General features: G+C 36.1%; 1 protein-coding gene across 10 annotated transcripts in view; it reads left to right on the top strand.

The window, feature by feature from the left end:
- The window catches only part of ZMYM4 (zinc finger MYM-type containing 4), a 157,236-nt gene that overhangs the window by 63,323 nt on the left and 68,272 nt on the right, over nt 1–25,641 (top strand). For 6 of the 10 annotated variants that reach the window (XM_081488952.1, XM_081488950.1, XM_081488951.1 and 3 more), the window contains one exon: nt 23,820–24,344. The exons of 1 other annotated variant lie outside the window; for it this stretch is intronic. In XM_081488952.1, the coding sequence (XP_081345078.1) occupies nt 23,820–24,344 (525 nt within the window). Of the gene's footprint in view, nt 1–23,819; nt 24,354–24,494; nt 24,677–25,641 lie in introns of all 10 variants that reach the window. 3 more of the 10 variants (XM_081488957.1, XM_081488956.1, XM_081488949.1) reach the window with 2 other exon arrangements.

The raw sequence follows: 25,641 nt of genomic DNA, 5'->3' as shown, positions 1-25,641 counted from the left end.
ATAAGAAATTTTTAATACTGTATATTTTTTGGTTTTGAGGTATTGGCATTTCTCTGCTCTATCAAGCCAGTGTCTTAGTTTTAATATTTGTTACTTTAAAGCTTTTCTTTAGGCTCTTCACCCACTAAGTTTTAATATGATTTATTGAATATCTAAAAATAGCCTGTTGGAATTCTGAGAAAATGTATATATTTATATGTTATTTTTTGGGAGAATCAGTATTTTACTATATTTTTCTGTTCAGAAACAAACTAGATTTTAATACAGATTTTGATTTATGCCATTCACTTAATTTTTATAGTTGCTTTCAAGTAATTGTTTTGTGTTTTTCTTCTATCATTTGTTATTAAATATCTTATTTTTGAGTCCAGTTTTGTATAATAGTTCTCATATTTATCATTTAGGGATAATTATTGTTGGTTTCAATCACATCTGCTAAGGCTTTATTACATTAAAAACTTCCCATTTTACAAGGAATGGCCGTAGAATATTTATATATTACTGGACTTAATTTGCTAATATTTCATTAAGGATTTTTTCTGACAGACTTTATGTATAGCTGGAGTTATATCTTCATGAAATGTTTTATAGAATTCATAGGAAAACCACCTTGGCTTAGAGGTTTCCTGGTGTGAGGTGTTTTTGGTTTTGTTTTTTAAGGCATACATTTCCCATTTATTTTTAAATTTTGCGCACTATTGTTTTCCAAAATATTTTTGATGTCGGTTGTAGAACTTCTCCCCATGAAACCGCGGTTCCTGACCCTGAAATGCTACTGTTTTTTGTGAGAATGAATGTGCCTCAAAGGGACCTGGTGCATCATGCACTTTTCACAAGGCTGTGCAAGTACTAATAAATCAACCCTTGTGAGATTGAATATGCATTTGGTATGCAGTTTAATTTTCCTAGGTATATAGAATACTCTTTCAACTTTGTCCTGTAATACTAAAGGAAAGGAGAAAACTTATACATGAGTACTAAAAAATCTGATCTGCAGAAATCAAAACAGTATTAAATAAGAGTTGTCCTTCAGAACCAAATATGTGACTGTTAGCTAGTGATTTTTTTTTTCTTTCTTGTTCTTTCTTTTGAAAGCGAAAGTCACTCAGTTGTGTCTGACTTTTGCGACCTCATGGACTGTAGCCTGCCAGGCTCCCCTGTCTGTGGAATTTTCCAGGCAAGAATACTGGAGTGGGTTGCCACTTCCTACTCTGTGGTGTGAGGTTTTAAGTTATGAATTCAAATTTTTCAATAAATGCAGGATTGTTTATGTATTATATTTACTCTTGTGTCAGGTTTGTATGTTTTCAAGTAGTTTGTTCATTTCACTTAACTGGTCTTTTCCTTTTAGGCTGTAATTATCTTAAAAGTGGGAAGGAGGGACTTCCCTGGCAGCCCAGTGATTAAAACTCTGCCTTTTCACTGCAGGTTTAATCACTGCTCAGGGTGCTAGGATCCCACATGCCTAGGGGCCCAAAAACCAAAACGTAAAACAGAAGTAATATTGTATAACAAATTCAAAAAGACAGAAAAGCTGGTTCCCATCAATAAAATCTTTCTGAAAAATAAGTGAAAGTAGGATGGATACTTGGCTGACAAAGGTCCGTCTAGTCAAAGCTATGGTTTTTCCAGTAGTCGTGTATGGATGTGAGAGTTGGACCATAAAGAAAACTGAGCGCCGAAGAATTGACACTTTTGGACTGTGGTGTTGGAGAAGACTCTTGAGAGTCCCTTGGACTGCAAGGAAATCAAATTAGTCAGTCCTAAAGCAAATCTGTCCTGAATATTCATTGGAAAGACTGATGCAGAAGTTGAAGCTCCACTACTTTGGCCGCCTGATGCGAAGAACTGACTCACTGGAAAAGACCCTGATACTGGGAAGGATTGAAGGCAGGAGGAGAAGGGGCCAACAAAGGATGAGATGATTGGATGGCATCCCCAACTCGAGTTTGCATAGGCTCCTGGAATTGGTAATGGACAGGGAAGCCTGGCATGCTGCAGTCCGTGGGGTTGCAAAGAGTTGGACACGGTTGAACGACTGAACTGAACTGAAGGGTGGATAGTGGAAACTATTTATGGTTTTAATTTACATTTCCCTGCTGACTAATGATTTCAAACATTTTTTCAGTGTGTGTATCAGCCTTTCTTAAAATGTTCCTTTGTAAAGTGTCTCAGATCTTTGCCCATTTTTTGAACTGTTGGTTTCTCTTTTCTATTACAGTGTTATAAGGGTGTTTTACATATTCTGGATACGAATCTTGTTCTATAGATGATTAGATAGAAATAGACAGAGATTCGTGACATTGTACAGGAGACAGGGATCAAGAAAATCCCCATGGAAAAGAAATGCAAAAAAGCAAAATGGCTGTCTGAGGAGGCCTTACAGATAGCTGGGAAGAGAAGAGAAGCGAAAAGCAAAGGAGAAAAGGAAAGATATTCTCATCTGAATGCAGAGTTCCAAAGAATAGCAAGGAGAGATAAGAAAGCCTTCCTCAGCGATCAGTGCAAACAAATAGAGGAAAACAACAGATTGGGAAAGACTAGAGACCTCTTCAAGAAAATTAGAGATACCAAAGGAACATTTCATGCAAAGATAGGCTCGATAAAGGACAGAAATAGTATGGACCCAACAGAAGCAGAAGATATTAAGAAGAGGTGGCAAGAATACACAGAAGAACTGTACAAAAAAGATCTTCACGACCCAGATAATCACGATGGTGTGATCACTCACCTAGAGCCAGACATCCTGGAATGTGAAGTCAAGTGGGCCTTAGAAAGCATCACTACGAACAAAGCTAGTGGAGGTGATGGAATTCCAGTTGAGCTATTTCAAATCCTCAAAGGTGATGCTGTGAAAGTGCTGCACTCGATATGCCAGCAAATATGGACAACTCAGCAGTGGCCACAGGACTGGAAAAGGTCAGTTTTCGTTCCAATCCCAAAGAAAGACAATGCCAAAGAATGCTCAAACTACCGCACAATTGCACTCATCTCACATGCTAGTAAAGTAATGCTCAAAATTCTCCAAGCCAGGCTTCAGCAATACGTGAACCGTGAACTTCCAGATGTTCAAGCTGGTTTTAGAAAAGGCAGAGGAACCAGAGATCAAATTGCCAATATCTGCTGGATCATCGAAAAAGCAAGAGAGTTCCAGAAAAACATCTATTTCTGCTTTATTGACTATGCCAAAGCCTTTGACTGTGTGGATCACAATAAACTGTGGAAAATTCTGAAAGACATGGGAATACCAGACCATCTGACCTCTCTCTTGAGAAACCTGTATGCAGGTCAGGAAGCAACAGTTAGAACTGGACATGGAACAACAGACTGGTTCCAAATAGGAAAAGGAGTACGTCAAGGCTGTATATTGTCACCCTGCTTATTTAACTTATATGCAGAGTACATCATGAGAAACCCTGGGCTGGAAGAAACACAAGCTGGAATCAAGATTGCTGGGAGAAATATCAATAACCTCAGATATGCGGATGACACCACCCTTATGGCAGAAAGTGAAGAAGAACTAAAGAGTCTCTTGATGAAGGTGAAAGAGGAGAGTGAAAAAGTTGGCTTAAAGCTCAACGTTCAGAAAACTAAGATCATGGCATCTGGTCCCATCACTGCATGGGAAATAGATGGGGAAACAGTGGAAACAGTGTCAGACTTTACTTTTTTGGGCTCCAGAATCACTGCTGATGGTGACTGCAGCCATGAAATTAAAAGACGCTTACTCTTGGAAGGAAGGTTATGGCCAACCTAGATAGCATGTTTAAAAGCAGAGACATTACTTTGCCAACAAAAGTCCGTCTAGTCAAGGCTATGGTTTTTACAGTGCTCATGTATGGATGTGAGAGTTGGACGATGAAGAAAGCTGAGCGCTGAAGAATTGATGCTTTTGAACTGTGGTGTTGGAGAAGACTCTTGAGAGTCCCTTGGACTGCAAGGAGATCCAATGAATCCATCCTAAAAGAGATCAATCCTGGGTGTTCATTGGAAGGTCTGATGTTGAAGCTGAAGCTCCAGTACTTTGGCCACCTCATGCGAAGGGTTGACTCACTGGAAAAGACCCTAATGCTGGGTAGGATTTGGGGCGGCAGGAGAAGGGGACGACAGAGGATGAGATGGTTGGATGGCATCACCGACTCGATGAACATGGGTTTGGGTAGACTCCGGGAGTTGGTGATGGACAGAGAGGCCTGGCGTGCTGCAATTCATGGGGTCGCAGAGAGTCGGACACGACTGAGCGACTGAACTGAACTGAGATAGAAATAGACGTGGATATATCTGTCTCCATCTATTCAAGTATTCTGTGGCTAATGCTTTCATTATCTCTGTGGTGTCTTTTGGAAAGCACAAGTTTTAATTTTGATGAAATTCCATGAAGTTCCATTTTTTGTTGTTCAGTCACTCAGTCGTGTTCAACTTTGTGACCCCATGGACTGCAGCTCACCAGGCTTCTCTGTCCTTCACTATTTCCCAGAGCTTGCTCAAACTCATGTCCATTGAGTCAGTGATACCATCCAGCCATCTTGCCGTCTGTCATACCCTTGTCCTCCTGCCTTCAGTCTTTCCCAGCATCAGGGTCTTTTTCAGTGAGTCGGCTCATTGCATAAGGTGGCTAAAGTATTGGAGCTTTAGCATCAGTCCTTCCAGTTAATACTCAGAGTTGATTTCCTTGAGGATTGACTGGTTTGATCTCCTTGCTGTCTAAGGGACTCTTCTCCAGCACCACGTTTGAAAGCATCAATTCTTGGCAGCATTCAGCCTTCTTTATGGTTCAACTCATACATCCATACACAACTACTGGAAAAATCATAGCTTTGACCATGTGGACCTTTGTTGGCAAAGTAATGTCTCTGCTTTTTAATATGCTGTCTAGGTTGGTCATAGCTTTTCTTCCAAAGAACAAGTGTCTTTTAATTTCATGGCTGCCAGTCACCATCTGCAGTGATTTTGGAGCCCAAGAAAATAGTCTTTTTTCTGATTGATTTATCTTGATACTTTTTTGAAGATCAAATGTTCTGTATGTTTGGTTTTATTTTCGACTCATACTGTTCCAAGCATCTATATGTCCTTCCTTATGTCAGTACCACATTGTATTAATTACTTTAGTTTTATATTAGATCACATATTCTAAGCCATTTTTTTCAGAAGTTGTTTTTCCTATTCCAGATCTTTTGCATTTTCATGCAGTTTCTTAGAAACACCTTGTCATTTTCTATAAAAAAGCTTCCTTGGATTTTGATTGGGATTCTCATCTGTTGATGAGTTTGGGGAGAATTGCATCTAAATAATAGTGTTTTCCTGTTCATGAATGTGATGTATCTTTAAAAAAATTTATTTAGATCATCTTTCCTTTTTGCAGGGTTTTGTAGTTTTAAGTACTAGTCTTACGCATATTTTGTTGTCCCTGTACATTTAAAATTTCTTGTGCTATTGTAAATGAAACTTTAAAAAATTATATTTGCTGATGTATAATTTACATATAAGATGTACTGTATCATGAAATCATTTTTAACTTTTTACTTCAAAATAATTACAGACTTATAAAACAAGTTAGTGTAAGCCATCCATCTCTTCTTAAAATTTGCTTTGTCTATTCAACTCCTTTGTATTTACACAGACATTTTAGAATCAACATGTAAAGGTATATAGATAAACCATTGCTGTTTGGTTAGAATTGCATTAAATTTATGGAATAATTTGGAGGAGGATTAACATTTTAAATATATCCGTGAACATGGAATATTTCTGAGTTTATTCAGTTCTTCTCTAAATCTGTAAATAATTAGTAAATTATTAAATTTCTAAATAACCTTTTGTAGTTTTATTCTATAGATTTTGCATGTATTTAAGAAATTAGCATTCCTGTTTTGGTCTTTTTAATATTTTGCCTCAGTTTTGTGTGTATGTGGATAAATTAAGGTACAGTTTTTCCCTATACTAGCTAATTTTTCCTTTCCAAGTCAGTTAATAACAGTCCATTCTTTCCTTACTAATTTGAAATTTAATATTCCTATGTTTTATTCTATTGTAATGATTAAAAAAAATTTTTTTTAAAATTTTCCAGTTGATCTTTATTATCCTTGTAGATACCTTTTCTCAGGTTGAGGACCTTCTCTCTCTGTATTTGCTAAAAGATTTTTTTCATGAATGACTATTTTGTCAAATGGTTTGTTTTCATATGCTGAAATGATCATGTTTTTTTCTTTATTGTGTTAATGTGGTGAGTTGATTTTTGAATCTTAAACCCATCTTGCATTCATGACGTAAATCATACTTTGTCATGATCTATTGTTTGTTTTATATCTTTTAAAATCCAATTTGCTAATATTTTAAGTATTCTGATTTTTAAGCAGCAATTTTTATAAAGGATATTGGTATGTAGGTTTTTTTTTTGTTGTCACATCTTTCTCTGGCTTTGGTTCCAGGGTGATAATGGCCTCATAATATTAGTTAGAAAGTGTTCCTTTCTCTTATATTTGCTGAAAGAATTCATGTAAGGTGGGTATTACTTCTTCCTTAAGTATTTAATTTACTAATGATGTCATCTAATCTTGATGCTGTTCGTATTTTCTATTTCTTCTGTGTAATTTACACCTTTCAAGGCATTTTCTCATAAGTCAGCACAGTCTGGTAGAACTTTCTCTGACAATTGAAATGATCTATGTTGTACCACACCATTAAAGTATAGTAGCCACTGTCTGTGGCAATAGAGTACTCGAAATGTGGTAAGTGCAGAACTGAAGTTCTAATTTTATTTAAGCATGTAGCTGGTGACTTACTGTTCTGGATATTATAGATCTAAGTTGTGAATTCATTTCCATAGAATTATTAATAATTTTTAAATGTGTTGTCATATACTGTGAACAATAGTTTTAGTTTACATTCATAGTTTTAAAATTTGTTTCTACATAGTTGTTTATAGGGAATTCCCTGGTGGTCCAATGATTATTAGGACTCTGAGCTTCCACTACAGGGAACCTGGATTTGATCCCTGGTCAGGGAACTAATGTCCTGCAAGCTGTGTACTGTGGTAAAAAAAAACCACAGACACACACACAATTGAGAGATACAAGGTTGTTTATAATATTATCTTACTCTTACTCTCTAATGAATCCTTTAGTGCTATCTCTTTTACTCCTGAGGATTGGTAATTTGTGTCTTCTCTATCCTTTCCTCCTCTTTGTATTTTTTATTAAAATATTTTAACTGTAAAAATACACATAAACTAAAATTTACCATTTTTAAATGCTCAGTTCAGTAGTGTTCATTACATTTAGATTGCTGTGCAGCCAATCTATTAACTTTTCATCTTGCAAAACTGAAAGTCTGTACCTAATAAACTTCCTATTTATCCTTTCAGCTGTGTCATCTACCTCTTTACTGTCTGTCTGTATGAATTTTACTATTCTGGGTACCTCATATAAGTGGAATTATACAGTATTTGTCTTTATGGGACTGGTTTATTTCATTTAAAATAGTGTCCTCAAGGTTCATCTGTGTTGAAGCAGATGTCAGAATTTCCTTCCTTTTTAAGGCTGAGTAATATTCCACCATGGGCTTCCCTGGTGGCTCAGCAGTAAAGAATCTCCTGCCAATGCAAGAGATGTGGTTTTGATCCTTGGGCTCCAAAGATCCCCTGGAAAAGGAAGTGGCAACCCACTCCGGTATTCTTGACTGGGAAATCCCATGAACAGAGGAGCCTGGTGGGCTACAGTACATGGGCTTGCAAAAGAGTCCGTCAGAACTTAGAGACCGAAAGCAACAACACCAGCAACAATATTTCATCATATGGATAATACCACATTTTATCAGTCAGTCAGCAATGGACAGATACTTGAATTACTTCCATCTTTAAGCTATTGTGAATAATGCTGCAGTGAACATGGTGTACAGATAAAAATATCTCTTACAGACCATGCTTTTTGTTCTTTTGAGATCACGTGGTAATTCCATTTTCAACTCTTTGAGAAACTGCCGTACTATTTTATATAGCAGCTGTACCACTTTGCATTCACACCAACAGTGTGCAAGGGTTCCAGTTTCTCCACATCCTCACCTATGTGGTTATTTTTGCTTTCTGACAGTAGTTCAGTTCAGTTTAGTCGCCCAGTCGTGTCCGACTCTTTGCGACCCCATGAGCTACAGCACTCCAGGCCTCTCTGTCCAACACCAACTCCCGGAGCCCACCCAAACTCATGCCCATTGAGTAGGTGATGCCATCCAACCATCTCATCCTCTGTCGTTCCCTTCTCCTCTTGCCCTCAATCTTTCCCAGCAGCAGGGTCTTTTCAGACTTCAAAACTGAGTGTGATTTGATATCTCATTTCAGTTTTGATTTACATTTCCCAAATACTTAACGATGTTGAACATCTTTTTCATGTACTTGTTTGCCTTTTTTATTTCTCTCCATTTATGGTTAGTTTGTCTAGAAGCTTATCATTTTTGTTCTTTTTGAAGATCCTGCTTTTGGTTTTTCTTCACTGTTTATTTTCTGTTATATAGATTTTTCTTTTTATCTTATTACTCCTTCTATTGAGTTGGCCAAATGTTTGTTTGCTTTTAAGTAAAATTAAAAGACATTAATATATTCACTTTTGCCAAGAACTTTATTGAACAGTGTATTCACTAACCAAATGAACTTTTTGGCCAACCAAATGAACTTTTTGGCAAGCCCAGTCAATACCTTGTGCTTAATTTGATTTTTTTTCTTGCTTCTAAAGGTAAAAGTTTAGGTCATAGGTTTTAGATACATAAATCTGTAAGTTCCCCCTTTAAGGACTTCTTTTATTGCCCTTCTCAAGTTTTGTTAAGTTGTATGTTCATTGTGTGTTCATGAACTTTATTCAGTTCATGTGCATGCATGCATGTTAAGTCTCTTCAGTCGTTTCTGACTCTTTGCGACCCTATGGACTGTATCCCCCCGGCTCCTCTGTCCATTGGCATTCTCCAGGCAAGAATACTGGCATGGGTTGCCATGCCCTCCTCCAGGAGATCTTCCATACTCAGGGATTGAATCCATGTCACTTATGGCTCCTGCATTGGCAGGTGAGTTCTTTACCAGTAGCACCACCTGGGTAGCCCCTATTCAGTTTATAATATTTTCTAATTTTCCTTGTGATTTCTTTGAACAGTCACTTTTTTTAAAAGAAGTTTTTTATTTCTAAATATTTGGGGTTTTTCCACATGTGCTTTTGTTATTGAGTGCATTTTGGTCAAAGTAAATATTCTGTATGAGTTCCATTCTTTGATACTTCTTCCATACAATATTTCCATCATTTATCATGTGATCTATATTGGTGATTGTCCCATGTATATTGGAAAAGAATATGTGTTTGCCATTTATGGGTTAACATTTTATAAATGTCAGTTAGGTTCAGTTGGTTGACAGTGTCTTTTTGGGGTCTTTTATATTTTTATTGATTTCCTGCTATTCAATTAATGGCAGAGAAGTGTTAAAACTATTCAAATATTGCAATAAAGTTATCTGTTTTTTGCTCTTAAGTTTTATTTATTTATTTATTTTATTTGGCTACATGGGATCTTCTTTGCTGCACTATGGCACCGGGGATCTTTAGTTGCTTCATGCAGGATAGTTGCTTCTCTGACCAGAGATCGAACCTGGCCGCCCTGCGTTTGAGAGCAGGCAGTCTTAACTACTAGATCACCAGTGAAGTCCCTATTTTTGCTTTTAATTCTGTTTGTTTCCAGTGTTCCTTCACTTGTCTAGGTCTAGGTTTCCATCCGGTGTCTTTTCTTTAGGAAGAACTTTCTTTAACATTTCTTGTCATATAAGTCTGCTGATAACAACACATTCTTTCATATATAACAATAATAATATAGTTTTTTTATTTCCATCTCCTCTTGTTTACTATTTTCATCTGTATAGTCTAATGTGCAGTTAACTCATTCAGTTAAATTTTCATTTCAGATATATTTTTCAGTTTTAGAAGTTTCTTTTTTAAAAATATAGTTTCTACTTTTATCCTCATTAAGATCATGCTTTGCATTAAATCTTTCTACTTTTTTTTTTTTATAACTTTTTAAGTATTTTCTGCTAATTCTAATCCCATCGTTTATATTCTTTCTGGCCCCATTTCTGTTGGCTGAATTTTCTTCTGGTTATGACTCTCGTGTCTTTTTCAAATGTGTTAGTTTTTGATTGGATGCTGTATATTGTTAATGTTACATTAAGTGTTAGATTATATTTTATATTTCATATTATATTTCCTTTAAGGAGCGTTGAATTTTATTCTGACACACAGTTTGCTTGAATCAGCTTGATTTTTTTTTTTTTTTTTGAGATTTGCTTTTAAAGCTTGTTAGGGCGGCTCTAGGGTTGGCTTTAGAGTTGTTTAGTTCTACTTTTAATGTGTGACTTTTTGAGGTCTCCATTGATTGTCCTAGTTGTTTGATGAGGTTTTGTTTTTTTTAAAATAGGCTTTAATTTTTAGAGCATATTTTTAGGTTCACAGCAAAATTGAGCAGAATTTACAGGGTTCTCATATGTTGCCTTATCTTACAGAACCATAACCTTCCCCACTGTCTCATGTGTGGCTCACTGTTCAGCCAAAGAATTTCTAGGGCTCTTTCAGTGTATATTTGTCTCTTCTTTGGTGGTGTGTCCTCCAAATACCAGCTGCTTTAGTTTTCTCAGTACATCTCCCCAGTTTATTGAGACTGGTGTGCTCTACTTGAATTTTCCCTCTGTATAATGGAGCTTGCTAAATGTTCCCAGGCAGAAAGTGTAGGCTAGTCACCTCATTAGTTCATTTTGTCGGAGATCACCGTCTTGTGTTTATTGTTGTCCATACTTTGGGTATATTTGTTTTACATATTTCGTCAAGTTTTTTACTCACAGCAGAAGGGTTATTCTGTTGCCAGTACTCTGCTACAGCTGCAGGTAGTTTTATGATAGTGTATTATACCTAGTGCCTCATTTGCAATTGCTTTGTTCTGAATCATTTTGGGTGTAACTCAGAGGTAGTTCTGTAGATAATTGCCCTTAGGGCTTTTCTAAGCCTATTTAGTGCTGTATGTTTTCCTAGCATGATGCAAGTTATACTGTGTGAACTACACTCAGCAATATTCCTGTAGATAGGGGTCAAGAAACCTTTTTCATAAAGGGCTGAATGGTAAACATTTAAGCTCTGTAGGATGTAGTCAAAGAATAGGGTCTCCCATGCATTCTTCTCTTCCTCCTCTTCCCTCCCCTCTCCCCTACTTCTTTCTTTTACTGTCTCAAAAATGTAACTATTCCTAGCTCAGGGGCCATCCTTTGATCAAGAGTTTACCAGCCCCTACTGTAGATAAAGTGGGATTTTTTCTTTCTTTGTTTAAATCTCTGTTGACATTGTTGCAGGTAAAATGAGATAATAGAATTGATGTTTCTGAGTTTCTGAGTTTAATGAGTTCAAGAGAGTAACAGCATGAAATGGTTGTAAGTTTACTAATGCCATTGAAGGTGAAAAAGTGAAAGTTATTCTATTTGTACAGCTTTAAAGCTCTTAAAAATGCTATTTTACCATTGCATTTTTTCCTAGTTAAATAGGGTGGGATAAAAAATAAGGTTCAGGACTGGAACAGATCCTTGTTTACTGTGTAGAAAAGGATATCAGCTGATTTGGTGTGGCAAGAAGGGAGAGAAGATGAAAATTAAAACATTGTGTTTTATATATAACAACTGAATCACAGAAATTGAGAATTAGAAGGAATAACAGGGAAGTTGTAGAACTGTAGATTGGGACACAGTTGGAACTGGCTCCTCATACCTCTGTAGAATTGTGCTTCTGCAGCACATGAATTACTTTAGCTTTTACTGTTTTGTTAAAATTTCGTTTTCTCCTTATAGAAGTAATATACTCTCTGAAATATTATAAAATATATAAGTATTTTACTCAATTAAAATGTACGATATTCTGTTGCAGTGATATGCTTCAGTTTTAACAGACCTTGGACATGCTGAATATATCTATTTATAGATATCTCTGATCTTTTGATCATTGCTTTCAGAGCACTGTAAATATCAATAACCATTCAAAAAAAGTAGTCTGTTCTATTTACTTTAGTTGTCCTCACAGTAAAGAACAAATAGTTACTTGTTTTATAATGTGTGTTAAATCTTTAGCTCTAAAAATAGTGTACAAGTGGGCTATTGAAATTGACAAAATGTAACCAATTTCTATCAGAGGTGTTACAAGCGTTCACCTTTGTCAGTCACCTTTTAGCAAGTTATAAAGTCAAATTGTTCTGGATATTCCTGTTTTTTCCCCCAGTGTGGGAACAAATAAAAGCAAAAATTAGTGAAAAGTTCTGTGAATCTCACTTAGGAGTCTCATCTCTCCTCATTGAATGTATAGAATCATCAATGGCATTCTTTTCATAGTTCCACAGTAACAATACATATTTAAATGAAAACAAGAAGAGAGAGCAGTAATCATGAGTCATGACTCCCTGAGAAAACTAATTCATTTTCATTAGTACTTAACATGGATTATTTTTGAACTATCATAAATGGTTCATAAGTGATTCATCTCTTGTATGGTAGATCATTCAGTGGTTTATCATTCAGTTGGTTTAACATTCAGAGGGACAGTTGACCATTTAGGGTTTTGTGAAAGAAATTCAACCATCTGATAAAGAGATTGGACTTGATGAAGATTGCTTTCAGCCTCCGGGTATAGTGATTTATTATCTGAAGTTAATTACACCTGGTTCATAAAAACTAGAGCCTATTACGTCAAGTGTGGTAGAGTATTATCATAACCTGGAGGTGTGTTAGAAATCACCCTTGACCTGCTGAGTCAGAATCTTTAGAAGTTAATTCAGGAATCCGTTTCCAAGCTTACCAAGAGATTCTGATATCCAGTAACTGTTGAGAAGCTTTGCTTTTGTTCGGTGATCCTCAAACATCAGTGTGCATCAGAAGCAAAATTATCTAGAAGTGCTTGTCTTTGTTTTGTTTAAAACATTTTTTAAAATTTATTCTTAATTGGAAGGTAATTACTTTACAATATTGTGTTAGTTTCTGCCATATATCAACATGAATCAGCCATAGGTAAACATTTTTTTAATTGAGATAAAATTGACATATAACATTGTATTAGTTTTAGGTATATAACATAATGACTTGCTGTATGTGTATATTGCAAAATGATTACCATAATAAGTTTACTTAGCATCCATTACCAATGCTGTTGGTTGTTTTCTTTTTTAAGTTTGATGCTGTTGGAAATATATTTTACGTTGAGATCTACTTGTGTGTGTTGCAGTGTTTTATAGCATTACTTACTGTGACTCTGAACTATGTTTTCTGTTGTAGTCTATTTAAAAAAAAATTACAGCCCTGGCTCACTAATGAATTGACACTTTCAGTTTGAAAGAAGAATGTTTTGTTGTATTCCAGTTATTGTCCACTTCCATGAAAAGTTTTCTGTTGGTTATTGGCCTATTAATAACCAATATGCTTTTTCACCTTAGGATCATAAGCTGAGATTACAATCTTTTTGTTACTGTAAGTGTGCCAAATTCCGGGAGATGGTAGGGACAGGGAGGCCTGGTGTGCTGTAGTCCATGGGGTCACAAAGAGTCAGACACAACTTAGCTACTGAACTGCAACAAGTGTGCCCCAATGAGAATGAGGGCCTGTCGTTAAGGGAGGAAGCTAGAATGACTGTTGAAGAGCATCTAGTAGTTTCAGAAGAAGACAACTTGATTTAGCTTTTGATGAATTGCATGCTTACAAGAGTCAGAATTTCCTAAACATGTTTATTCTAGTAGTACTTTTTATTGTAATTAATTTTAGTTGTACCATTTTTGACAATAATGAAATTTCCTCTGAAAAGTAAAATTGTTTCTGTGAATAATTTTAATGCTTTAGGAAGACTTAACATGGTCAAGTCAGTAAAAACGTGGAGGTGCCTTTATTTTCTCATTCCATTCTAAAGAAACCGAAGTTGTAATCAGGAAGGTTGCATTAGGGCTGTGATTTGTTCAAGGAAGAACTCAAATTAGCAAACCCATTTCCAAAGTCTTACTGATCATCATTGATAGGTCAGTGTGCTTTCTTTATACATACCAAGTAAAAATAAATGTTTAAAGCATGTATGTTTCATTTTTAATTCCTGACTTTATTGGACTTTTAACTGGTGAACTATATTCCTAACCTTATAGTTTAAAGGGGCTTTTATTACTTTGTTGTTGTTGTTCATTTGGTAAGTCGTGTCTGCCTCTTTGCAACCCATCGACTGCAGCATGCCAGGCTTCCCTGCCCTTCACTATCTCCTGGAGTTTGCTCATTGAGTTGGTGGTGCTATCCAATCATCTCATCTTCTGTCGTCCCCTTCTCCTGTGCCTAATCTTTCTCAGCATCAGGGCCTTTTCCAATGAGTTGGCTCTTCACGTCAGTTGGCCACAGTATTGGAGCTTTAGCATCCATCCTGCCAGTGAATATTCAGGATTGACTTCCTTTAGGATTGACTGGTTTGATCTCCTTGGTGTCCAAGGACTTTCAAGAGGCTTCTCCAGCACCACAATTTGAATGCATCAGTTCTTCAGTACTGAGCCTTCTTTATGGTTCAACGCTCACATCTGTCCATGACTACTGGAAAAACTATAGCTTTGACTATATGGACTGTTGTTGGCAAAGTGATATCTCTGCTTTTTAATATGCTGTCTAGGTTTGTCATAGCTCCTTTTCTTGCAAGGAGCAAGCATCTTTTAATTTCATGGCTGCAGTCACCATCTGCAGTGATTTTGGAGCCCAAGAAAATAGTCTGTTGCTGCTTCCACATTTTCCCCATCTATTTGCCATGAAGTGATAGGACTGGATGCCATAATCTTAGTTTTTTGTATGTTGAATTTTAAGCCAGCTTTTTCACTCTCCTCTTTCATCCTCATCAAGAGGCTTTTTAGTTCCTCTTCACTTTATGCTATTAGAGTGGTATCGTCTACATATCTGAGGTTGTTGATATTTTTCCCGGCAATCTTGATTCCAGCTTGGGCTTCATCCAGCCCTACATTTCGCGTGATATGCTCGGCATATAAGTTAAATAAGCAAGGTAACAATATACAGCCTAGACGTACTCCTTTCCGAATTTTGAACCCGTCCGTTGTTCCATGTCTGGTTCTAACTGTTGCTTCTTAACCTGTATACAGGTTTTTCAGGAGGCAGGCAAGGTGGTCTGATATTTCCATCTCTTTAAGAATTTTCTGCAGTTTGTTCTGATGCACACAGTCAAAGGCTTTAGCATAGTCAATGAAGTAGATGTTTTTTTGAAATTCCCTTTTTTTATGATCCAGTGGATGTTGGCAGTTTGATCTCTGATTCTTCTGCATTTTCTCAATCCAGCTTATCCATTTGGAAGTTCTTAGTTCACGTACTTTTGAAGCCTAGCTTGAAGACTTTTGAGCATTATCTTGCTAGCATGTGAAATGAACGCAGTTGTACACTAGATTGAACATTCTTTGGCATTGCCTTTCTTTGGGATTGAGATGAAAACTGAACTTTTCCAGTCCTGTGGCCACTGCTGAGTTTTCCAAATTTGCTGGCATATTGAATACAGCACTTTCACAGCATTATTTTCTAGGATTTGAAATAGCTGAGCTGAAATTCCATCACCTTCACTAGCTTTGTTCATAGTAATGCTTCCTAAGGCCCAGTTGACTTCACACTCCAGGATGTCTGGCTGTAGGTGAGTGACTACGCCATCGTGGTTATCCAGGTTATTAAAACCTTTTTTGTATAGTTCTTCTGTGTATTCTTGCCACCTCTTCTTTTTTTTAAGTAATTAAATTTATTTATTTTTAGTTGAAGGATAATTGCTCTACAATATTGTGTTAGTTTCTGCCAGACATCAACAAGATTCAGCCATAGGTTTACCTATGTACCCTTCGTCTTGAAACGCCCTCCTCATCCCACCCATCTAGGTTGTTACAGTGCCCTGGTTTGAAGTCATACAGCAAATTCCCATTGGCTATCTATTTTACATATGGTAATGTATATGTTTCCACGTTACTCTCTCCATCCATCCCTCCCTCTCTTCCCTCCCCCTCCTCCTGTGTCTGTAAGTCTGTTCTCTTTGTCTGTGTCTCCACTGCTGCCCTTCATATAGGTTCATCAGTACTGTCTTTCTAGATTCCATAAATATGCATTAATGTACAATATTTGATTTTGTCTTTCTGACTGACTTCTCTTTGTTTAATAGGCTCTAGGTTCATCCACCTCATTAGAACTGACTCAAATGCATCTCTTTTTATGTTGCCACCTCTTCTTAATCTCTTCTGTTTCTCTTAGGTCCTTGCTGTCTGTGCCCATCTTGGAGGTGGTTTTGTCACCACCTCCTATACAGTGTTTCAGACTTCCATCTGTAGTTCTTCAGGCAATCTGTCTACCAGATCCAATCCCTTGAATCTATTTGTCACCTCTACTGTATAATCATAGGATTGTATTCTATTGAAAACAAAAATAAACCATCTCTTAGAAATATTTCAGTGCCAAAGCAAATTGCTAATTTAAAATTTTAAAATGAACCAAGATTACCTTACTTCTATGCTTGCTGTTATTTATTTTTGCATTCTTTGGAGTTTGTTTTTTTTCTTTTGATCCTTTGTTTCTTTATTAAGAGAGAAAAGCAGTGTCAGAATTATTAGAGAATAACTTCTAAGGTTGAAGTTACAATTGACATTATTTTATTTCTGAAAGTTATCATTTATTGAAATAAAAATATATGGAATTAATTGAGTAATATATTGGAAATGAAAGTAATAGCCCTTTCATAATGTTCATTTTTTTTTTTTTTTCATAATGTTCATTTATGTAGGTTCCTTTAACGGGTTCTTTAGTTGGTGGTTGTACTTTAAAATGAAATGATTCTTGGGTATAGTATACAAATATCAATATGCCACTAAATCAGAAGCAAAAAGGAGGACAAGGCATAAAAGTTCATTTGACCTCATGAAGTTTATTTTCATTTTCAAACACAAATATTGTACTTAAGTGCTTTAAATAGCTTTCATTCTTCTTTCAGAAAATCTTAACAGCCTACCTGCATTTAACCAATAGGCTCATTGTATTCTCGCACAAAGGAAATTTATGTACTGATGACATCCCTGTTGCACAGATTTTCCTACTTACTTAGTAGTTTTTCCCTTTTTTAAAAAAATACTTGTTTATTTGGCTGCATTGGATCTTCCCAGGTGGCGCTAGTGGTAAAGAACTTGACTGCCAGTGCAGGAGATGTAAGAAACTTGAGTTTGATCCCTGGGTTGGGAAGATCCCTTGGAGGAGGGCATGGCCACCCACTCCAGTATTCATGCCTGGAGAATCCTGTGGATAGAGGAGCCTGGTGGGCTACAGCCCATAGGGTTGCAAAGAGTCAGACATGACTGAAGCGACTTAGCATGCATGGGTCTTAGTTGCGGTTCTCAGGATCTTCAATCTTTGCTGCATCACACAGGATCTTTAGTTGCAGCATGCGAAGATCTAGTTCCCTGATCAGAGATCGAACCCAGGCCTCCTGCATTGAGAGCACGGAGTCTTAGCCGCTGGATCACCAGGAAAGTCCCCTCCCTCTTTTCCCTACCTCTTTTTTTTTTAAATTAATTTTTCTTATTGGAGTATAGTTGTTTTACAGTGTTAATTTCTCTTATACAGTGGAGTGAGTCAGTTATATATACACAAATAACGAATCTTTATTAGATTCTGTTCCCATTGTTATTCTGTCTTTATTGAATCATTCCTCAGTTCAGTTCAGTTGCTCAGTCGTGTCCGACTCTTTGCGACCCCATGAATTGCAGCACGCCAGGCCTCTCTGTCCATCACCAATTCCCGGAGTCTACCAAACCCATGTCCATCGAGTCGGTGATGCCATCCAACCATCTCATCCTCTGTCGTCCCCTTCTCCTCCCGCCCCCAATCCTACCCAGCATTAGGGTCTTTTCCAATGAGTCAACCCTTCGCATGAGGTGGCCAAAGTATTGGAGTTTCAGCTTCAACATCAGACCTTCCAATGAACACCCAGGATTGATCTCTTTTAGGATGGATTCATTGGATCTCCTTGCAGTCCAAGGGACTCTCAAGAGTCTTCTCCAACACCATAGTTCAAAAGCATCAATTCTTCGGCGCTCAGCTTTCGTCACTGTCCAGCTCTCACATCCATACATGACCACTGGAAAAACCATAGCCTTGACTAGACGGACTTTTGTTGGCAAAGTAATGTCTCTGCTTTTAAATATGCTATCTAGGTTGGCCATAACCTTCCTTCCAAGAGTAAGCGTCTTTTAATTTCATGGCTGCAGTCACCATCAGCAGTGATTCTGGAGCCCAAAAAAATAAAGTCTGACACTGTTTCCACTGTTTCCCCATCTATTTCCCATGGAGTGATGGGACCAGATGCCATGATCTTAGTTTTCTGAACGTTGAGCTTTAAGCCAACTTTTTCACTCTCCTCTTTCACCTTCATCAAGAGGCTCTTTAGTTCTTCTTCACTTTCTGCCATAAGGGTGGTGTCATCTGCATATCTGAGGTTATTGATATTTCTCCCAGCAATCTTGACTCCAGCTTGTGTTTCTTCCAGCCCAGCGTTTCTCATGATGTACTCTGCATATAAGTTAAATAAGCAGGGTGACAATATACAGCCTTGACGTACTCCTTTTCCTATTTGGAACCAGTCTGTTGTTCCATGTCCAGTTCTAACTGTTGCTTCTTGACCTGCATACAGGTTTCTCAAGAGACAGGTCAGGTGGTCTGGTATTCCCATGTCTTTCAGAATTTTCCACAGGTTATTGTGATCCACACAGTCAAAGGCTTTGGCATAGTCAATAAAGCAGAAATAGATGTTTTTCTGGAACTCTCTTGCTTTTTCGATGATCCAGCAGATATTGGCAATTTGATCTCTGGTTCCTCTGCCTTTTCTAAAACCAGCTTGAACATCTGAAAGTTCACGGTTCACGTATTGCTGAAGCCTGGCTTGGAGAATTTTGAGCATTACTTTACTAGCGCGTGAGATGAGTACAATTGTGCAGTAGTTTGAGCATTCTTTGGCATTGCCTTTCTTTGGGATTGGAACGAAAACGGACCTGAATCATTCCTAGGAGTATGCTATAAGCTGTGATAGTCTTCATCTTAAAAACCAAAACTCCCCCCTCCAAAAAACCACCCAAAATAAAGAAAACAAAACAAAAATACAGAGTCAGAAGAACTTTTCACTCTAGATTTTAGTCCAGTTTCTGCTCATTTTCTTTAATTTAGACCAAAACTCCTCTGTAGAGTTGTTTGTACTTTAAGTTCTCTCCTCACTTCTCTCCTCTGAGTCTCTTTATGGGATCACCCCACTCCAGCTTTTGTGTATCCATTTTCCGCTGATAAAGCTCCTGCCAAGTAAGAAGTTTGTTTCAACTTTGCCAATATTAATAGTCAGTCTTCAGCCTTCATTTTACTGTGTTAGCTCAGCAGCATTCATTAAGGTTGGCCACTTCTTCCTAATTGAAATATTTTCTTCACTTTGCTTCTGTAACACCACCCCCCTAATTTTCCTCCTGTCTCATTGGTTTGTTCCATTTTAGTCTTTCCCTGATTCCTTCCTCAGGACTCTCAGCTCTCTTCCATCAGTAATAAGTTCAATCTAGGTTATCTTAACTAGTCTCATGAACTTTAAGTACCATCATTTCATCTATGACTCCCAAATTTGTATATCATTTCTTGACTAGAGTGTTTTCTTTTTTATCATTTTTAAGCACTCTTCCTCACACTTATTCATTTTCAGCCATATACCATTTTTTCCCTCAAACATACTGATCCTGTTCAGTGTCTAAAAATTAGGTAGGAATATTTTGTGAGAAATTTCCTTTCAAGTGTCTCATTATCCACTTGTATCCCCAAATACAATTTAGTGTTGCATTTTTTTCTGTAGATGTAGGCTCTGAGAAACAGAACCTATTTTTATTTCGACCACAAGGTTGAGTACAATTCTGTTCTGTTTAATTATGTATACTAATATAACTAACATAATTTAATTTCATACACTTTTATTCAGCCTGTAGATTTATTGTGTGATAACTCAAAATTGCAATTCGAATTAGATAACTTAATAGCAATTGCCACCTCTGAAAAAGCTTTAAATCTTGAGTGCATTTTCAAATGAGAATAAATTTTATTTTTCAATAGACAATAGATGTGGTTCAAAACTCAAGATACAAAAGGATATGCTTTGAAAGTTTGTCTCATAGCCACCTGATTCTGGTGTCACAGAAAATCAGTGGAAGGTATATTTAACATATACACAAACATACACATAAAATTATAAAACATATAGCAGTGATAGCCTAATATATATATATATGTATATTTTTTCTCAGTTTAGGTATTTTTACTAATTGACTCTGAGAACTCTTATAAAGCTGCCTCATCCTTTTTACCAACTATATAATATTCTGTTACAGGTATGTACTATAGTTAATTGAGCCTCATTGTTGAACAGATAGACTGTTTCCAGTCTTTGCTGTTTATTCGTGTTCTTTTTCATAGACCTTTTGAGAAATGTCTATAGGAGAAATTCTTAGAAATTGAATTACTAAGATCAAAGGTATGTGTAAAGTCTCATAACTATTGCCTGGTTGCTTTTTTTTTTTTTTTAATGACTGTGCCATCTTATACTTTCCCTGATAGGGATTATAGTAAGGATTCCCTACTACAGGGATTGGCAAACTTTTTTTTTCTCTTAAGGGCCACACAGTAAATGTTTTAGGCTTTACAGCTCACATATGGTCTATGCCACACTCTTCTTTGTGTATTTTTTGGCCTTGGGCCATAGTTTGACAGCTTTGGCCAATAGCATAGCTGCCAGGCTGTTATCAAAATCCTTTTGTCTTTACCAACCTGCTCTGTGAACATGGTATCTAACTGCATTATTAATTTGCGTTTCGTTTATGAGCAAAGTTCAACCTTAGTGTTTCCTTTACTGTGAAATGTTCATGTAGATCCTTTGCTTTTATAAATGTATTTGGTTTTTGTATCTTTAGTGAACTAAGAGTCTAATCTTTATCCATTAGGGAAAGGACCTGTTGTGATGTAAAGTGCAGTAAAATGTTTTTGACAGCTTTGTCTTTGATCTTTTGGTTTGCCTTATGTTTCCTTCTCATTAGGAATTTTTTATCGTCACATTTGGTCTTTTTATTCTTTTATTCAGTCAGTCTTTTATTCTAGGTTTTGTGTCATTCTTAGAAAGGCTTTTCCCTAAAAATAATTTTTCCATGTTTTTTTTTTATATTAGTGTTTTTATTTTTTTATGTCTAAAAGTTAAATACATCTGGAAATTATTTTGGTGTGAGAGATCCAGTTCTTTTCAGGTGATTCCCCTTCCCTCCCAATATCATATCCTGAATATAAACATAAAGATTTTGGAAGTCTCTTGCAATGTTACTTTTTAGTTGATTTCTTATATACTATAGTACTTAGATTAAAATGTTGATCATAAGAATGCATATTCTTTCATTCATTAAATGGTTACTGAGCATATACCATGTGGTCAGGTAGTAAGGATAAACTGTTCTGTAGAGAAGACTCTAACCTTAATCTTTGGTTGCCTTATGATCTGGTAAATTTATCTCACTATGTGTGTGTTTTAACAACCTGGTTCTTTATATTTTCTCCCTATTCTTCTGTTATTATGAAAATTTTCAAATAAAACAGTCTAAAGAATAACAATAGTATAGTGAATATCTGTGATATTGTACATGCTTTCTCTTCCCTCCGTGCTTTTCTCTGTGGTATACTATGTGAAAGTAAGTTGTGGAAATTCCTATGATTTTACCATCTTTATTTAAAATTAATTAGTTAAGTGAAAATGGTGATTTTCTAATTTTATTATTTTCTCTATTAGTCTGTTTCTGTAGTTGTCTGAGGAGAGGGAATCACAGCTATCTTTTTCATCATCATATCCCTAGAACCTAGCAGAGTAGTTACCATCAAGCGATTTCCTAATAAATAGGTGCTGAATGAATGAGTGAGTACTTTTAGGCCGAGGGATATTTTTGAAGGATTTCAAGTGAAGATATAATGTGGAATGATTAATGGTTTAGAAAGATGATTCTGATATCTTTATGAAGGGGGCAACTTGAGGAAAGCTTTCATTTGGACCCTATATTAGTTGAGACTTGATTAGAAGTAATCCAACTCAAATCAGTTTGAACAAAAAGACAGATTTATCCTGGATCATGGAATTCAGGGAATGATTTGAAGATCCAGCCACATGAAACGAAAGCAAAGCTGTTGGTGCCACTAATATTTTTAGTTTTTGCTTCACTCTGTTTTCACCAGTTCTAGTTTGTTTGCTCATGGACCAGTTAAATATGGTTTGAGGGCAGGATTTGTAAGAATGTATCCTGTGGATTGAGTTAGTGCACTGTCAACAGGAAGAGATGTGAAGTGTTGGAATGGTACCAGTGAAGGAGATGGATTTGAGAGAGAGATTAATACAGTTAACAGAATTTGTCCAAGAGGAAGGAGAATTGGAGTGATTTTTTTTTTTGTCTTGATCAGTCTGCTGATTTGGCAGTGCTATTAATTAAGTGACAGAAATAAAGTACAAGAAAGTATGCTTGGAATGGGAACATGATGAATTTGATTTTTGAGGCGTTAAGTTGAAGGTTCTTAGGGGTCCTGTAGAAGCTAGTTGGATATAGACATCTGAAGTTTGGAAGAAAGTTCTAAGCTAAAACATTCGGGAAGTCATCAGCAAAAGTCAAGGGTATGATGGTGAATAAAATGGTCTGAGTATATAAAATGAGATGAGAATTCGAATATTGAGCACATAAAATAGGAAGAGGAGAATGGAATAAATTAATAGAATAGTAAGGAAAGTAGGAAATAGTACATGTCAAAGAAACCAAAGTATTTTATCTGGGAGGGATATAACACATAAAGATTGAAAAAATAATTGAATTTGGCCATGAGGAAATCATTGATGATCTTAATGAGAGAGGTTCCAGTGTGAAATTAGGAACCAGACTGCAATAAGTTCAAAGGATTAATGACTGGGAGATGAAGTAGAAACAAACCAATGTAAACTTTTCCTCTAGAAGCTTGTGAAAGAAAGGTGAATTAGGGCAGGAAAAAGAAATAACAGAACTGAATTTTCTTGTTTGGTTTATTTTGGAATGGGAGAGACTTGAGCATGTAGTTCAAACAGTAAGTTTTTAATATTTATTCTGGCTTGGATAAATTTTATTTTTATGTTTTAATATTCACCATTGTAAACAGTAACTGCTGTAAGTGTTTTTAAAGAGTTAGTGTAGAGAAATTAGGACTCTGAGGTCAGAGAACTGGGTTCTAATCTCAGCTCCCCAGAACAGTCTCTATGAGAACTGTGATTATCACTTTCATATCCCCTTCTGTGTGTCAGTCTCTGTGTTAGTAGGCCCTTTATACGCACGATTATTAAACCTCACCACAGATTAATCTCCAAGGTGAGTACTATACTGTTTTATAGATAAGGAAGCCTTAGAGTTTCTTCTCAGGATTCAGTAATTATGCTATGGTTTCAACACACATACGTCTCATTCTGAAGTTGGTACTCTTTCTTTCTATATTGCATTGACTTTCTTTCTAACTTAAAATAGTTTCTCAAGTTTTATGTCCCTGTTTCCTTATCTGTCAGATAGGGATATCTTATCTGTCACACCTATTGAACACTGCAGTATTATTATCTATATTTTGTTTGAAAAGAAAAAAATATATATAATTTGTTAAATGCCAGACAGACCTTATAAATATGGTCATCTTTAGCACTATCATTTGTCTAAACAGTATTTTACTTTTTAAGGTGGTGGTATCATGGATACAGAAATGTCTGAAGATATAGACCACAACTTAACTCCTACCCTTGACAGCATGTCTTATGGAATGCCGAATCAAACAGGATCTGAAAATTCATTGCTGGATGAAGATGATTATTTTTTGAACTCTGGGGATCTTGCAGGAATTCCAGTCGTTGGTAGTGACAATGAGGATGAACAGGATTTTAGTTCAAAGGACAATCTTGTTTCTTCAATTCATACTGATGATAGCTTGGAAGTAGAGAGAAGAGTCACACAGCATGAATCAGACAATGAAAATGAAATACAGATTCAAAATAAATTAAAAAAAGACTTTCCTAAACAATTTGATCAGGTTTCTGTCTTTAAATCAATACGGAAAGATTTTAGTCTAGTAAGAGAAAACAGCAAAGAGACATTTTCTGGAAAGGAGAAAAATAGAGACCTAACTTATCATGAACGTGAAAAACGGTTGGATAAACCCCATAAAGAGTTGGATTCAAGGTTGAAAAGCAGTTTTTTTGATAAAGCAGGTAATAATTGTTGGAATAGAGCCATAAAACACAATAAATAACAACATACTGATAATAATACAGCTTTTATTACTTCTGATACTAAGCAAAGTGTGAACAGTTAAATTCATTGTAAGCTTGTCATTTTTCTTTTATCCTTGTTCTTTGCAGAGTGACTGAATTTCTCCCAGTAACTATTGGTAATGGTATAAATGGTTGAAAAATAGCTCTAAACCTCATTTCTCCCTCCCCTGGTTGCAATATTTTGATGAGAAGGCGAGATACTCGAATCACCTGTTCATTTTCTTTGGTTGAACATTGGAACCTGAAGTTGGATTTAACTTCTTTGTGCTGTAAGCACTAATTCAAACTGCTGTCCCACCAATTAGTCCAATTTAGGGAGGGTTTTTCTTTTTGATAACATTTCTATTTTATGTTTTAAAAGTTTCTTGAGACTCCTCCTGAGCCTCTTTGCCCAGCATACCCTATACTTTAGCTTCAGTTCCATTCTTGAATATATACATTATCTTATTTCTGTGCCTTTCTTTTCTCTTGCTGTTCCATTTGCCTGCATGTCATTTTCTCTCTTGTATATATGCCTGTAAAAGTGCTTCTTATCCAACAGTACCTAACTCATAAACCTCTTCTACCTAATCTCTCTGCATCAAGAATGTTTGTTTCCTCATCTATATTTCCATAGCATTTTGTTTCTGCCTCATTTATTTATAGTAATTATCACACAGTATCATAGCTGTTGGTTTTGCCTTTACTTGCTAGTGTGAGAGTTTATTGAGGGCCGGACTGTATCTTACTCATTTTTGTGTTCTTGGGGCCTAACCTGGTGTAGTGAAAATAGTAAAATTTCAATAAATATTCAATAGGTGTGAAAGAAAGCAAGGTTGACTATAATAGTCCTTGTATTACTATTTCTTCTGACAGTGTTAGGAAAACTATGATAGAACAAATCAGTATCATTATAAAGAACAATTAGTTTAAGTATCCATTATGTACAAGGGTGTACAAGGGTATACTGTATTTTTTAGTATATATTATTTAATGTATTGTCAGTATGCCTAGAAGGGATAAATTATATGGGTACTTATCTTCAGGGAACATGTCTAATAGCAGAAGGGACAAGTCAAGTAGTTGCAGTGTTAATGACCAGTTGACTAGCATAAAATTTAATTTATAATTGAAGACAATGGTAGAAGAGTTTTTAATAAAGCAGTACAATAATATTTCTTTGAAATAACTGAAACTGTGTTTTAGGTATTCTTAGAAGAGAAATGATTTTTAACTTAGTGGACAAGGGAAGGTT

The sequence above is a fragment of the Giraffa tippelskirchi genome, chromosome 5 (genome assembly GCF_054371585.1).
Source record: "Giraffa tippelskirchi isolate mGirTip1 chromosome 5, T2T-mGirTip1v1.2.pri, whole genome shotgun sequence".
Lineage (NCBI taxonomy): Eukaryota > Metazoa > Chordata > Mammalia > Artiodactyla > Giraffidae > Giraffa > Giraffa tippelskirchi.
The sequence above is the reverse complement of the archived record's forward strand: the minus strand, read 5'-3'. Positions and strand labels throughout refer to the sequence as shown.